Source organism: Helicoverpa armigera, chromosome 3 (assembly GCF_030705265.1).
Source record: "Helicoverpa armigera isolate CAAS_96S chromosome 3, ASM3070526v1, whole genome shotgun sequence".
In the NCBI taxonomy this organism is placed as follows: domain Eukaryota; kingdom Metazoa; phylum Arthropoda; class Insecta; order Lepidoptera; family Noctuidae; genus Helicoverpa; species Helicoverpa armigera.
The window spans coordinates 4,779,407-4,796,661 of record NC_087122.1 but is presented as its reverse complement, the minus strand read 5'-3'; the positions used below and the strand labels follow the sequence as shown (position 1 = coordinate 4,796,661).

Genomic DNA, 17,255 nt, shown 5'->3' with positions numbered 1-17,255 from the left:
CGGATCGGACCGATCTTAAATATTCTTTCACCATTAGAAAGCTATATTATCTACGAGTAACATGGGCTATATTTTATCCCGGTGCGGGCAGTAGCGAAACCGCGGGAAAACGGCTAGTGTAATATAAAGTTCATGTTGATTTTCTATGATTAAAAAAATATTTTTGCTGAGGCAAAAACCAATATATCGTGTACGAATCTGATTATAAAAACCATAACGACCATGAACTAATTGGATGTAATACGAGTGGCCAAGCAGACTTGTAGCTATCGAAATTTTATTTTTCACTCCAATTATGAATTGCCTCACAATAATTAATTGGAATGAGCGACCCGAGTACTTCAATTAAAATGCAATTAATATTTTTAATTGTTTATTTGTCGTTTGTTTTAATGCATTATATATTTAAATAAGTTCCATAACAAAAGGTTTTTCTTTAAGTAGTATGTATAAATAGCCTTACACTATCTTTAAGACTGTAGGTACCGACTGAATAGGTTTGGTTATGAAGCAGATATATCTTTATGTAATTCGTATTAGATATTCTTTATATGTATGTATAAAAATTATTATAATTGCAGTGATTACTTCAGCTAGAACAATTTAAAGCGTGGGCGCTAAAAGTTTTCGGTTCTTGTTTAGAATCACGACAATACTAACAGTCACATCTCTCCTTTGTGAAGTAATCTGAACTCTAAACTGTATACCATAAGAGTCATTTCAGCTTGTGTTTTTATTTCTTTTATACTATGACAATTTCATAATCGAATGTCAGTTTTATAATAAATGCACAGACTGAAACTTCAAGTATAGCCAGTTACAATTTGAGGCAGAAAATGCAGTAGCCAACCAATAACAAACATCTGCATTTTTTTCTAGATCCATCTTCAATACAAAACAACTTTTTGTCTGCATTTCCGCTTGCTAACGTATTTTCTGCCTCAAAAATGTTTGCATACAAATATAATAATAATAGATACAATTACAAATAATTATGTCACAGTGCATTCTCCCTACAAACAAAGTTTTTATATATATTCCAAAATAATTTAAAAAGTAATAAAACTAATATTTTTACAATTGAAACAGACCTACATAATAAAACTAACATAGTCAAGAAAAGGCAAATATTTATATATAAACAATATTTTTGTATGAAATCTCAGCTTTTTAAATTTCTGTATGAAAAAGCTGCATTCAATCCGAATACATTTGCCGAAAACTTTTAGACCCAACATTCACGTATTCACTAAGTATAAAAATATTAATTTCAGAATATCTATTAACAGAATATTATTAAAATAATTTTCCATTGAAATCATTTTGTAAAGCCAATAAAACTGTATTTTGTACCCCTTACCATCAGAGCAACTGGTTTATTGTATAATCTATTTATTTATGTAGATAGGTAATTAATGTTCTTAGCATTTACTGTCAAAAAGTTTCTTCTCTAAATACAACTAATGAGTATGCTATAACAATGTACCGAATTAAATTAACGACATAACATTTCAAATTATTCTATATTGCTCATATTTGTACAAAGTTTTCATCAAGTATTGGTGTTTTCAATTCTGAAAAATATATAATGTTTACTATATTATTACACATGAATATAATATTCATTTAGTATTGAACATCTTAGAGAATTTTACAAAGCACTTATAACAATAATCGAGTACCCATATAATCGAGGAACTAGTAAATAAACCAACTGAACGTCCACACTACATACAGGCGAATGTGACAATCAATATAAGGTATAAACATGACTAAATGAGTAAGTACAAAATAGAAAATGTCTATAAAGTAATGTCTTTATCTGCACTGAGTAATATATTTACACGTCTATATACAAAGCTATCACATATTACATTTTATTCATATCACTATATACATTATTGCAAATTCAATGTTCCTCGTCATTTTGACGACAGTACACAACTTCGTTCGTATAACTTAGCAAAGAAAATATACCCGCGATATTGTCCTTTGCGCACAACTTATGTTAGACGTACACTATGTGTGGTTTCTCTGGCGTCCTGTGGTGAGGGATCGTCTCATAGGCGAACTGCTGGTAGATGTGTTCTTCACTATCCTCCTGGTAGTATGGATTCTTGTCCACACTGTGCCAGGGAGGATTCAACGAATGAAAGTTATTACTCACTGAAGAACCAATCATAAGATATCTGTCTACGTCTCTCTTGGTGTCCTGCTCCCTACCACGAGTAGAATACCCTAATCCATTCCCTAACTTTGATACGTCACCGTTCATCATGACACTCGTCATAACTTGTTTTGACTTATCTCCCTTACACTTCTTCAAGGGTCCCATGAAGTATAAAACACCACCAACCACGCTTATAACAATACTCACAGTCAGCACCACAACCGCAACTATCACCCATCCGCTTGAGCACCCAAATTCCGACTCCGGAATCTGCACAAAGAGGACACCTTTCAAGTGTGCCGGAGCAGCACACTTCACATCCTCATAGTCTATTTTAAGAATGGTACTGGCGTTCCCAGATTTTCTGCTGCTAATCTCGCTTTCCCTTCCGAGTTTCCACAGCCATAACAGAGAACAATTGCAAGCGAATGGGTTTCCAGCAATTTGTAGCTCCTGCAGTCTATCAATAGGGAAGTGCGATGCTTCAAGCGCCACCAATGCGTTGTTCCTCATATAAATGTGTGTCAACTTTGGATTTCCATGGAACAGTCTGGGAGGAACATCGCCAACTTTTACATTCTCATTCATCCATATTTTTTGCAAGTTTATATTGTCCACAAAGGCTCTTGAGTCAATTCTTTCCAGCTCGTAAAGTCTGCTCAAGTGTAAATGTTTTAAATGGAAGAGACTTTGAAATGAAAGCGCCGTAACATTTTGAAAAAAGTTTCCACTTAGGTATAAATGGGACAAGTTTGATAGTTTCGACAGAGCCGACGTTGGGATTGATGTCATATTGTTATCGCTTAAATCCAGGTGCCGCAATGACGGCAGATTGTGGAATCCTAATTGATCCACGCTTTCAATTAAGTTATTATTCAGGTCTAAATGCTTCAATTCCTGTAGGTATGGTATACCGTGCTTTGGTACCTGCTCGATTAAGTTGTCTGACAGATCTAAAACTTCTAGATGCATTATGAAAGCAATGTTATCAGATGGTATATCCAATATGGAATTATTTTTCAAAGATATTATCTTCAGCGAAGTCAATGGCTTGAAGGTTTCCGGCTCAAACTTGACTAACTTATTGCTAGACAAGTCCAGCCTCTCAAGCGCTGATAAGTCTTTAAATGTCTGCAGGTGAATGTTTGTAATTACATTATTGGCTAGATTTAAGTCTACAAGACTTTTCAGTCCAATGAATGTTTCCTTATCTAATCGTCTTAGGCGATTATGGCTTAAATTGAGATGAGTCATCTCGTTGTTGTTTTCAAAGTTTCTACTACCTAAGTCTGAAATTTTGTTGTAGGAGATGTCGAGGACAGTGAGTTGCGTGTAGAAGCCGAAGGTGTAGAGAAGGTTGTCGATGGCATTGTGAGTGAGGTTGATGTGCGTGGCTTCTGGGTTGAGCTGAATAGGCACGATCTCTAGGCTGGCGTTGGCGCAGGAGGCGGCGCGCAGTGCGTCGTCGCAGGCGCAGCGCGCGGGGCAGAGCGTGCGAGCGGCCGCGCCCCACGCCCATGCCGCCACCACCACCCACCAGCGCCACTTCGCTACGCAGGAGCCCATAACATCTCATGTATACGCCACGGGAGATCTGAAACAAACAAATTAACCTTTATAAGAAAACAACTCAACTAGCGCTTAACAAGTACAGAATTACTCCGATTTTAGTAACATAATATATTTTTTATTATTTTCCTAAGGTTTGAGTTTAATCATCAAAAGAATGATAATTTTGTTGTAGTTACTTAAACTAAGTGCTTACTCAAGGGACTTGTTTTTCAGTCTTATCAGCAAAAGTAATATTTTAATTATTTATCCACATAAAAAGAAAATCTCATTGCCTTAGACGGTATCTAATTTATTTTTCGTATAATTTATTGTTACCATAAAATCCGGCTCCCTCAGGATATATCGCCCTAGACCACGAAGAGAGTAAAAGTATACAACATTATCGTAATACAAAATCTTAATATAATTTCTCCCAAAACTGCAGATAACAAATGTGCCTCTCCGCAATTTGTATGGGGGAGTGGAATTGTTTGATCCAAATTAGGCCGATAAGAGACGTGCCGCGCCGGCGGAATAGTAGGCTCGCCGCAAAAACTTTTTTATTATCCTGCTGCGGCATCGCGTAGACAGGAGGATGTTTCATCGAGGCATATTGCACAAACGCTGTTTACGTCGTTGATTTGTTATTCAATATAGCATTATGAGAACGACTTGTCATTTGGGCGCGGGCGGCGAGCGGCGCCACGCGGCGGCACGTGCCACAGGGTTAATGCGTTTCACGGCGCGCGCCCACTAGCGCACACCCGGCGAGCCAGCAACCCATATTGCGCACCTTTATTTATCGTCCCGCATTTCCCCGCAAGACGAATGTTCTCCGTAAACGGGAAACTAGCGGGCAGCACTCTGCCGCTAATCCTCCGCCGCTCGAGCGCGTCCTCAACAATACCGCCCAAAATGCTCGGCGATTTAACAAAGGAGCCTTCGGTAGGTACTTTAAATTAAATGTTCGGCTTTACAATTCGACGGAATGTATAATGAATAGCACCGTAACATCTGTTAACGAAGGCGAACGATCTAGAAAGTTTTCACGCGCGGGAATAACTAATTGCGAAGGTTGGAATTCAATTTATGGTTTCTAGTGCGCCTCCAGGGAGATCACGCCACGCTGAAGTATTAATAATGCAAAACAGTGTCACGGAAAGTTTTCGATTCCAAATGCAAATTGAATTAGGAAACAAAGTTGTGAGTGTTGAACTTTCGCTTTGTCATCATCGGCTGTATCGCGATTAACACCAATTTTGTTAGCTATTAACATAGAAACCACCAACACAAACCAACTTCTAATCTTTATGTCAGTAGGTACTGTCCGAACTACAAAGTTCTCTATTGTCAAAGGAACTACAGTCACAACACGCAATCTATTTGCAGTTTGAATGCATTGGATCCTATCATTATGGACGACACTTTGCAAACCAAACATATTCAGATCCACACAAAGGGGAGGATAAACAGGCAGCATCTCCACGGAATCCCGCGTCTCGAACCACATTGTTCCATCGGATAGGTAGCACGAGCGAGTCCATATAAAGATGCGAGAAAACGGCATCTAGCCTCCCCCAGAAACTCGATATCGCTCGACGCGAATGGATTACACCGGCCCGCCTGAATTACAGAAACCATACGCAGTCTTGATACATTGAGGCCCCCGTATTAGGAAGGATTAATTCGGTTACATTCCAAATGTATTCGGCATTACGTCAACGTGAAAGATTGCATGTTTAATCATTTTGATATTCGCGTTGAGGAGGATGATTACTTTTAGTACGGGTTCGAGAAAGTAGAACAGATTTTATTAACCCTTCTTGTCTATGTAATTTATGTAAGAATTTATTACATTCAGAACATATATCAAGAAACTATAACGATAAAAAAGATACCATCGACATTGTTCACAACAACATGAAATGAGCGCACCAGAGCTAGCAGAGAAACGCCATAGTTGTCGTTGCTGTCGAAGTGAAGCGGTATAACCGAATAATGGCAAAATAGCGGACGTCGGAGAGCGCTTTTTTAATATTCATACGGAGGTGGTCGCGGTTTGGCGCCGATGGAAAAACGCAGAGGGTAGGGCACGCCCTCCATTTCCGAACCTAAACTGCCCTAGCCACCACTCTTTTGTCTTTTAATTTCCTGTCCACCAGAGTGCGCTCCCATTGTGAATTTTGCTTTCGTGAGCTTCGTTAACTTATATCGGCCTTTGTTGTTGCCTATTGAACTTTTCCATTACCGACGTCATCAATTGAAACCGCTAAATTCGTTGGAAAATTCTCGTCGCAGAAATCGACGCCCCCCTCTAAAAACAATATGAACAACGACTCGATTCCCATTTTCCTTTTATAAATCGAGTATGTTTTCAAGTTTTTGTTTTGTTTTCGTTCCGATGAAGCTCTTGAAATGGAAATTAAATATTTCCTTATTGAAAAGTTTCAGAGTTATAACATTTAGATGCGGATTTTAATAATTGTAAGAGACTTTCTTCCGTTTCTAACTGAATGCAAACAAGGATTTTAGGTGAAGTTTATTCAGTTATTTTCTTTTTAATACTGTATTACAAAGTTCGTAAGATTGACGTTTTCCTCAACAACTGAGGCGAGGATTGTTAATTTACGTCACGGATCAGCGCTCATTACCGTTTTCCTATTCGTGTGTCGCCACGTTCTAATGAACTCGTTTTTTTAGTTAAAATTCATTGTACTCCGTCGTTTCCTGTTCCATTTCCATAACGCGTGCTTAGTATTAGTTTCACATTTATGGAATATTAACCCGACGACCGCTTTGTATAGCGGTTACACTCGACCCGGCACAACTGGCGACCTTCCTAATTACACCATAACATCTAAACACCGTTTAGGCCGCGACGCTAAGGGATGCCCGTAATTTATTATACAGTTTCGCTTACGAAATTCAATATCAAGGGTTTCGTATCTCCCCGGGGTATTAATAGGACTGAACGTCATCGGCACCATTTAAATTATTATCAAAACTATCGGCTTACCTCTGCCTCTCGTCCTTTCGGCCTAATTGCGTCGACGAGCCAATCGGACTCACCGAACCAAACGGTCTTTACTAAAGTTATCACGGTGTTAATACAACTTGAGACGTTACTAACACAAAGGAAGCTTTACGAGGGGCTGAGACAATAAAACCAGTGTAAAAGTCGGCTAACCGCTCCTCTCGCCCTCCCACAGAAAATATCTTAGCCCTCTCCACTTTTATGAGTTGCTTAAGTCGTGCTCTGCCGTTTTTAAAATAGTCTTCTGGAGTTAAGCCGAAAACTTTTGTGCTCAACATATTGAAATAGAAGATGTTTCATTGTGAGCATACGGGTAGTTAGGGGAATTCTGCGATAAATGTGTTTTGTTGCATTCGGGGTGCGTACGTGTCGTATTTGACGCTCGTAAGTAGTAGTGTGAGTGGCGGGCGGCACTAACGGCTATAATGAGAAAACTTGGCCGGCTGAGGAGAATGCGGCCCGCTAGTTACTCGCCGGCCGGAGCGGAGCGGCGTACGTTCGTCTTTCACTACTCGCACAATGAGTTCTATTAGAATGAATGCCTGCGTCTACATACGTTATGAACCTAAGTACGAAGACGCTTTAATATTTTAGTACTCTAACGTGAAGTTTTCAAAGACAGTTGAGCCAAATTGGCAGTTTTCGTACAAAACTGAGTTGAGTCAAACTAAGTTAATAAAATCACATCAATGCTAAAATGCAGTCTCATTAGAGCCACTAATTAAACCAAGCAAGTAAGTAGGTAAACAAAAAAAGTTTTGCATATTCTCATTAATGGCTATTTAAATGAAAATCTCGCTAGTGCCTGGTAAAGTGTTAAACTGTGAAAGAAACTTTTAATTTGATCCCGGGAATTCAAACGTCCTTGACTTGAAAGTGCCTAAGTTAGCACGCTCCGCGCACTCCTGTCTAGAGTCCTCGCCTTAACAATCTGCTACCTGTAAGCTAAAATACTATGTACCAGCACGAAAACTAAATTACTAAACAAGAACTTAAGAAATTTACTTCATCAGAAGCAATTAAATTTCTTAGAACCGGTAATCCATCTTATCGATGGTAAGTCTACTGAGCATGTAGAAACATCATCACTGCAAAATATAAACAAGACTACTTATTTTCTTTAGTTTGAAGATAAGATTATTGAATTTATCTCTATGTATAATTATTTTCTATGATATCAACGGCTCATAATTACGATTATAACGTAACATCAGGCATCAAAGTGGGGTGCCGCTAATCGATGCTGCAAATCGATGCTCAATTTAATCAAAGGGCTATCGACTTAGAGCAGGTTTAAGCGTTGCCGATGAGCAGCGTGCTCGCGCCCTAATCGCCGCTGCTAACAAATTTTAATATCACCGGGTTCCACACCTGCCGATAGTTGCACGCCCCGGCACTATTGATTTTGCAATCAAAGCCCCGTTAGAGAGCCACGCCACTTCCCCGCGATTATAACCAGATTTATTAATTTATTACCGGAACACTCTTCCCAACACAGGAAATACATTTTTTGAGTACACATTGCCCACATTGCTGCATCCACTACCACATTTTTATGTAGTTCAAGTTTCTAACAGACTCCTAACTAGGATTTCCTGTCCTATAAAAACTAGAGCCACCGCAACTCGGTCCAGTGCAAATAAAAAGTAAGCTAGTTCATTAAAGCACAAAATAAAGTCACCTATGTGGAAAACGACGAGTCTATTTTATGTCCCCCTATTACTTTAATGTCTAACGTTAACTAAAGAACAGGAGAAACGTCACGTCGTTACGTTTACAATGCAGAATGTTGCCACAAAATATCTTTCGTTCAGATACGCCCCCGCGACGACGGCTTACGGTAAAGAATAAAAAAGGAACTTTAGCGAACAAAACGTCTACACAATTCCATTTTCTCTTTCAGCAACAGAGCGAGTCTTAGTGAATCAGGCTCCTGTATGGGCGCCTTTATAAACGCAATAATGAGGAGTGCTAAGGCGGTATTCAGGCGTGCGCCCCTAACGAGAGGTGCCGATGAATCGCCCATGAGCCGAGCACAAAACTTGCCACTTGGGGCGGTAATGGTGAGCGGGCGATGGCCGCCACACGCGCCTCCGCGCCGCCGCCTCGCCGCCGCCTCGACACCGACTCGACGCCTCGCCAAAGGGCTTTTAGCGAGCACCAACTTGCTTTCGCTTTGACTTTCATCGCTGAGCGAGGATTAGGCGTGCCCTGGCGCGATTGGATGCGGCCCACGGATGAATAGTCAATGAATTTAGGCCAAGCAACGGCGGGCGGCGCAAATTAAAAGCGTACTTGTTTACATTTAACTCTATTTCAAAAAAGTGTCTGCGCTGATTCGTGCTGGGAAAAGTGAATGCGTCGTGGCGTGACTTGCATCGTAAACTGGACTGTCTAAATTAAACCGTTGTTCTATAAAACATTTAATTCTAGTGAACTCAACGTGTTTTCACTGCTTTCATTCAGTGTGTAGCAATAAAGCTTGCTTTTATTCCCGAGAGCTTTCAAGAATAGGAGTTTGCATCTGAAGGTACAGGATTTCCGCAGTACTCGCCGCAAGTCTACGGATCGCGGTACACGTTTGAAACTCCAACTTCGACTTGTGTAGACAAGAATAAAAAAAAAGCTATGAATTGTTTGACTGTTATTAAAACTTTTCCTTTGAAAAAATATAAGTACGTATTCTACATAAACATTAAAAGTTACTGTTTGCATTATAAGTTTTGAGAAAGAAGGTTAGGCGCTCCAGGTTTGAGTGGAACTTGCAAATGACGTGCTTACGTGACAGATATCGAGCGATCGTTCAGTAAGCCCGCAAAACGGTCTCAGCCTAAATGAAGACGCGACGCGACGCTCATCTAAAGCATACTGCGAAATTAGTCAATCCTATCGCAGGCATCTTTAACGGAGTCGGTGAGGCTGAATAATGAAATAGCTCGTTGAGACGGCGGATAGACGGTATCGACACTGTGGCCCATTGGAACGCGATCGGGCGGCCGAGCACAAGCGAAAATCCCACGGATTCCGTGTGAGATATCTGGCTCCTCTTTTAGGGTTATTAAGTGAAGTGGGTTTTAGGGAAATGATCCGACGAATAAATCTACTCTCCCTTGAAATGGAAAAATCTGTGTTCTCCCTAAATAAGGAATGCCCATGAAATAAATTAGACAGGCTCATATATATTGTCTTCATTGCTTCAGTGGAAGAATCCTGACGGATAAAAATCCATGCTCGTGTGGCCCGATTGCCAATAAGGAGAATGGAAGCAGAACAGTTATCGTTGATAAAACCGTTGTTCTTCGTTTATACGAAAGGAAGTTGGATGATAATATTGTGATTGTAAATAAAAATTGGATTTCTGATACAATGGGGCAACGTGCTGAGATAGAGCGGAGCACGACTGCGGACTCGCTACGGGGAATTGTTTTTCCCGACAGATAATATTTTTAATTAATATTTTAGCGAATATCTACAATATAATAGATACGAAGTAGGTATGGTATCGACTCTTAACAAATACCTATTACATGTTTGTTTGTTGTCACGTTGTTTATAACGTAAAGCTGTAGATATTTTTGTAATAATTTTTGATACAAGATCTTTTGAGAACAATCTCACACACAGGCCGTTTTAATAATTTGCCTTTCACTACTGCTACACCAAAAACTAACTAGGTACCAGAGAATAATTAAAAAGCTACGAAAAAAGTAGTTCAAACAAAAAAATCAGCGTACACCGAATATCATCTCCCAATCTTCGCAAACTGACATATTCATTCCTTTCCTCTGGTTTTATTAAAGGCGAATACAAAACGCGGCGGGCCTCGCCCGAGCGGGCACAAAGCCCGATGCACACCCAGGAGCTAAGCTTACCCGGGACTCCGCAAGCGTAACTTGCAACAAAATCCCGCGTTCACGTTTCCATCCCGTATTGCAGTGTACCGAGGATCTCCTTTAACGTATTCCGCGTTGCAACCGAGACGGCGGGGTTAGGGCGCGCGGTGACGGTAATGCGTTTTATGAATGAATGAACGAATGAATGGGAGGATTTCACTTCCAACTAACCGTTGGTTTGAGCAAAAGCGCAGCCGACGCACCGGTAAGATTTTTACGGCTTTGACTGGAGCTTCCGCGTTTGGTTTGCAACGATAAATTTTGAATAGTTTTGCTGTAATGTCGTCGCACGGAAAATTGCTGTAACACAAATATTGGCTCAATTTCATAGTCGACGTGTCGTAGTGAGTACCGTTGCAGTTTATTACGGTGCATAAAGTTCGAGTGAGGGAACACGACACTTCAGTTGAGACAGCATAAAGAGGACGAGGTGATTTAGTGAGCATGTCTCGAGGATGGCATTCTTGGATTAAATGACTAGCACATATAAATTTTGTTAACCCTCTACATGTCACTCAAAATTGACACTTGTAATAAAACCCTTCGGCACAATGGACGCTTCAATGTTTTTGTACTTGTGCTGTAGGCTTAATAATCATTATTCATGACTCATATATTTAAGAGCTAAATAGATCTTCCAACTTGTGCTGCATTTTTTTTTCTTTTATAGCTTTATAACAATAATTCATTTGTATTGTGTATACTGTTAATTAAATGCCACATTATGAGCCTTAACAGCAGAAGTGTTGAGGTGCATCGCTATCATTGCTTCAAAGAAGTGTGAAATCGACCTACCCAGTGAGGCGAGCCTTAACTAGGCTAGATATTTATTAATGAATGCGCCTGCAAACGGTCGGCGACACTCAAAGGACAGATGATTCGATTAATTCCATTTTCCGTGTGGACGCTTTGATTGCGAGTGCAACAAGACCGAAACTGTTTTCTATCAACCTACTTTGTGTGTCGTTGGCCTTACAAAAAGAAATAAGTGTCAGAGATACGAGGAACGGAGATGTGACTTCTGATTTTACGTGATTTGTTTCCTTCTGTCTTTTGCAAACAGTTTTATCAAAAACTCTTATTTGAGGTAGATACATGCTTATATTACCAGCTGTGTCATTGAACGACATATTAATTATGTGCATAACATTAGGTAAACTAGTCTAATGATAATTTGTCTAAGGTACCAGATTAATCATTTTAACCTTTATTTACCTTTTTTTATTTAAATTTTATACACCTACTACACATGCTGATGAATAACACAATAACCTAATGTACCAATCTCCAAATGGTACCTAAAATGAGGTGTGATAATATTAAGCCATTTATAACATTGCACGTGCGATTAGGACTAGTACATACGCCTTGAAATAACATTAAATTTTATACCATACTAGCTGGTGCCCGCGACTTCGTCTGCGCAGGTTTAGTATTTCGAACAATATGTTGACAAATTGTAGCCTATGTGTTATTCTGATGTATAAGCTATATTATTGTAAAGTTTCATTAAAATCCATTCAGTAGTTTTTGCGTGAAAGAGTAACAAACATCCATACATCCATACATACAAACTTTCGCGTTTATAATATTAGTAGGATTCAAGAAATAACCTACACGTAGGCATAGTTTTCTACATAAGTAGGGACTAAAGAATAATATCTTATTGTTATACCCTAACTGTCGAATTATTCAAACTTAAAACGCATTATATTTTTTATTGTCTGCTCAACCTTAACATCGACGTTTAAAACCTTTTAAGTAATAACTTTTAAAGAATAGAAAGCTGGTCGCTGGTTCATTGACGAGTTTTTCATGCAAATCGCCGAAGATTTTCACGGGACTCAACGCTGAATTTTTTACCTTCAATAACATCTTAGCCCTTTAAGACTAATAAGTTCAGCCTTTCTGAATTCTCTATGCGTAATTCATTGATTTTATTACATAGAATATTAATGCCGCTTTCAAAGAAAATAACAGTTTTTTAAGTAATCTTATCTTAAAATCTTGAAACTAATAATATTTAAGCAAAAATTTCTTGTAAGTCATAAACAATTTGCATAAGAATTCAACTTTAGCATTTTATGGTAAAAAAAACCTGAACTCGTTTCTATTTTCTATGAAAAATTCTAACAACACATCTAAATTCCTGAGCCGCGCATGCGTCCTGCAAGTGGCGATTATAAAAACATTGACTGCGCAAGCACATACACCGTTACCAGGGGTATCACGTTATTATGTGACATTCTTCAAATTCTTTAGTTTTAAATAAGTGTTACTAATATGAGGTTATTTTTGAGATGTCCCAATTTTGATTAAGAAAGTCAAATTACAAATTCTCGATGTGTCAAAATTTATGGTTGTTAATGCCACATTTGATCAACATTTTCACTGTATAGAACTGTGTGGTAACTTTACATAGTACCTACTATGTGGTTGCTACAGAAGATTTAAAGTAGAATTATAACACAAACACAGCTAAGAAAACACAAGGATACGTCCATCAATCCGATGCAAATATCTCCACTGAAGAAGGAAACATAAAATAGCGTGCTAACAATGTTCAAAAACTTCGTACAGCGGACATAATATTTTACTATAAGCGGCGATAACTCACGATTGGTTAGACGGCAGCCCTGCGGTAGCCAGCCCTATGGTAACTATGGTAACAGCTAGGCCGTTTTACAACCTGTCTGACAGCTGCTTCCTTTCCATTTACTGCTGACTGACGAGCAAAATGTAACAAACGTAAGTGCGAACAAAAATAACGTCACTGTTAGTGGGATGATTATTTGATAGTCGTCGGTTTACTCTTTATAGATAAGCAAAAATAAGAAAATTAGTAAGAAAGGCTCTTAAAATCAGGTACCTATCCACAGATTGGGAACAAGGACGAGCTGAGATTGAAATCACAAGTTTGGGAGTACAGAGTAACATAGCTATTATTCTCTTCGATAAGATAGGAGGTTAACTACATTGAAGTTTACTAGAAAAATAAACAGGTACTCTACACCAGATGGTACGCAAGTATGAGTAGGTACTTCACGGAATATGATTCTAAATTAAATACTTAGTTCAAGAGTCAGCGACGTTAACTTGAGATGATGCCTGCAATAGGGTAGTTTCCTAAAAAATAATAATTAGTCCGTCTTGTAGATTGTCCAAAATTAAGCGATACGTATTTTTTCTTTTTTAAATTGGATCAGAACTTGTTAAGATATAGCGTGTTAAAGTTGAGTGTGACGTCACAAGTTGCTACAATTTTCAGGAGACTGTGACGTAAAAGGCCCCCACTCCTAATTTTTGAAGCGTATTATCTTTGTCATTTTATGTTTAATTAAAAAAAGAAAAAATACGTATCCAATATTTTTTGATTATCTAAAAAGCGGACTAAATATTATTTCATTATTTCGACCCTGGACACTACCCTATTAAGATTACAACCCATATAAGAACCATAACAACCTACTAAAATTCCGTAGTTAACAGCGTTGAATCATCTTATGAATTCAAAGAAATCGGAAGGCAGATTAAATTGCTCAGATTATATTTCGAAAGTCACAACATAATAAAATAATATAATATACAACGCATCCGACGATTCAAAAAATAATTCCGGGAACGATAGTCGGACCATACAAAATATCTTATTATAATGGGGCACAATATTATCCGATACAGTGCACAGCCATGAGATAGATATCGCTTGAGCATTCATAAAGTACAGGTAAAGGACGCTAATGATCAGATTAAGATATCAGAATTTAAAGCACTATAAAATGAGAGTCACCTCGCGACCTCCACTAACAAACAACATTAATAAACAAACTTGATAATGTTTATATTTAGATAATTCGAACTTTACTGTTGTCGCACTAACAAGGTTACGTGACTTTATGCAGTAAAAGTTTTAAACCAGAGTCGGTTCACGTGTGAAATCGGAACTTGGTTCCCATGATACGATATATTAAACGTCAAAACTACATGCATATAGGCGATTCTGAACGGTCTCCCACGAAACGTTATGGCCTACCTCAGTGGCGGAGTCGGCCGTTAGCTGAGGATATCTATGCTCTGTTACACAATATAGTGTATCGAATATCGCTGTGACCGACTCGCGTACTCAAAAATGTAGATTGACGTGGGCTTATGGACCGTGAAACCGCGGTTTTTCGGACCGTGTGAAGATACCCGAAAATAAAGAACGTAAAAAAACAAAAACAAGTATAAACACGACGTTTAACACGAGGTACTTTTAGTTTAAAATGTCAGCTTTTCCTAGTAACTTTATGCAACTTTTAATCGAACGGAAAATATGAAAGACTCGGTAAACTAATTAATTTTTAAAGTACTCTGTGCTATAAAACTTATTGACCTCATTTTTTCAAATCAAAGTATTCAGAGTGAAGAATGTTTAAATACCGTTAATTAAAAACTTTAGTGCAGGGAATGAATTGGTAGTTTCCTTTAAGTATTCATGCTTAACTAGAGCAGAATTCTTTCTTGGTTAAAAGTATATGGCAAGTAAAAAGATCCAATCTCTTGTTTATATATGCACTTTACTTTCAGTAAAGTACAAGAGCTGTATCTGTAGTCAAACACAATAGCATCAAAACCAAAAGCGTGGAAGACCCACGTAGTACAACTTCCTAAAATATTCGAAGACAGTAAACCAACCCAAAGTTGTGGTGAAAAAAAAAACAAGCGTATTCCGTTCCATCCAGTATCAAATGTAGATTAACAAAGTTCTCACCGACGCGCTCCACTGCCCATCAATATAAAATCTTCAAAACTTCCATAATTATTTTCCAAGTGAACCAATACAACAATTACACAATTCGATACGTTCTCTGTGATTTGATCCTATATATTACGAGCTGTAAAAACTATTACGAGTTCTTTATAATTGTTAAAGCAGTTTTTATGACTCGAATCGGCGTGAAGTGAAAACAAAATGTTTTGGAAACTAATGCGTGGCCGACAATTATTTGCGTTTAATTATGGCCCCTATTAATTATTATGTGCACTTGTGAAGTGCAGGCTATTTGAAGTATACACTTTTATAGCACTATTAACTTATTGGGTATCTATACAAAGTGATAGATGATAGATTTGAAATTTTTTGACTACTTAGAATTTTACAGTTTTCATACAAATCTTGAATAGTACCTAGATTTTTACAGCTCGATAGGCTGCTATGGTTTATGTAGTAATTTTATTATAGTATATTGAATATTGAATTTACCGCAAGTAATAAAACGGGTTTTTAGTATTTATTTTAGCACAAAAAATACCGTTACGCGCATAAAATAGTACCAACACAGGCGGAACCACGGGCAAAAACTATTAAATCAACAACACCGCAAGAAGTAATCACTTCGCTAGAAACGGTGAAAAGTTAACTACGTACAATTTTCTTCCTGAACCAACACAGAACATAAACTTCAGAACTACAATAGCAAAAAAGATTAAAGATTTCCTTATCAGTTAGAACACTTGTTTCGTTGTAAACACGATAGGCAAGCAATTACGTGCCTCGAAAATTCAACGGTACGTTTACTTTATAAGGCATCAGCGAAACTGTTATAGGTATATAACATAAAACATATCGTTGGCTCAGTCGTGTCCCTATTCGAATTCACGTCAAGTCGACATACTTGTAATTCAAGGCGGGACCCCGGCAGTACGTATTGTTTCACCGACTGCTTCTTAAGGCAATGTTCAGTTGTTCAGCTCCAAACGTTTATTGATAAATCAGAATGGGCATTCAGACTGAACGGGCGGTAGTTACGAATTAATTTGTGGTCATTATGTTGTGTTTATTGAATCGTATTCATGTTAGTTATCCTGTGGGTGTTAGTGTCTAGATTTAGGTCGAAGTTAGCGTAATTTCTTTGAAGTTTTTTGACCCGGTTAATTAATTCAACAGATCTCAATCTACACACACAATGTTTTATTGAGGTTGCTAAACGAGACCGTTTAAACAAAAAAACACGACAACGTAAAGCGCCCTATAAAATTCCACGCAACACAAAAAACTTCAACTGCCATATTTTGAGCACAACACACAAACACAGACAGTAAAACAATAATATAAAAGAATCATAACCGATTCACATCGTTCGTTATCGGATCCAATCAGAGTAATTAAAATAAACGTAATCGTTAGGATAATGGCCGGTAATAGGGCGAGCCGCAGTAAGTCAGTGAAACTGATTACAGGGTACAGACACCGTCGGTTTCCAATAACAGTATAGAACTGTTAATTTGGTATAACATAAATTGGATGGCTTCGGACAGCCCTAGACTTAACTAGACAGCAATAAAATGGAACATAAGCACCGTTCCGACGAACAGTGAATAGAGAAAAGTTATGCGTTTGAACTTTTCATACTTGGGTAACAGTTTTTGTAATAGGATTAATAAGGCCTGAGAATGTAAAACAAAATTGTGAATCTTAAAAATATTCTATAACCTCAGCTCTCTTCTACTAGCCCAAAGAACATTTGATCTCAGGCAGGACAAATTACTCATTTTCCCTTTGCTACTGCAGACGAAACTACAATACTCATAAACTTTATGTTATTATTGTTATAAAAATGAGTTG

General features: G+C 38.2%; 1 protein-coding gene across 2 annotated transcripts in view; it reads right to left on the bottom strand.

Annotated features, from left to right (window-relative positions):
- Positions 1–360: 360 nt before the first annotated feature.
- Positions 361–17,255, bottom strand: part of LOC110383803 (leucine-rich repeat neuronal protein 2) — a 66,921-nt gene continuing 50,026 nt past the window's right edge. For both annotated transcript variants that reach the window (XM_021344709.3, XM_021344710.3), the window contains exon 3: positions 361–3,764. In XM_021344709.3, coding sequence (XP_021200384.3) covers positions 2,009–3,736 — 1,728 coding nt within the window. In that variant the 5' untranslated portion in view covers positions 3,737–3,764 and the 3' untranslated portion in view covers positions 361–2,008. The remainder of the gene's footprint in view (positions 3,765–17,255) is intronic.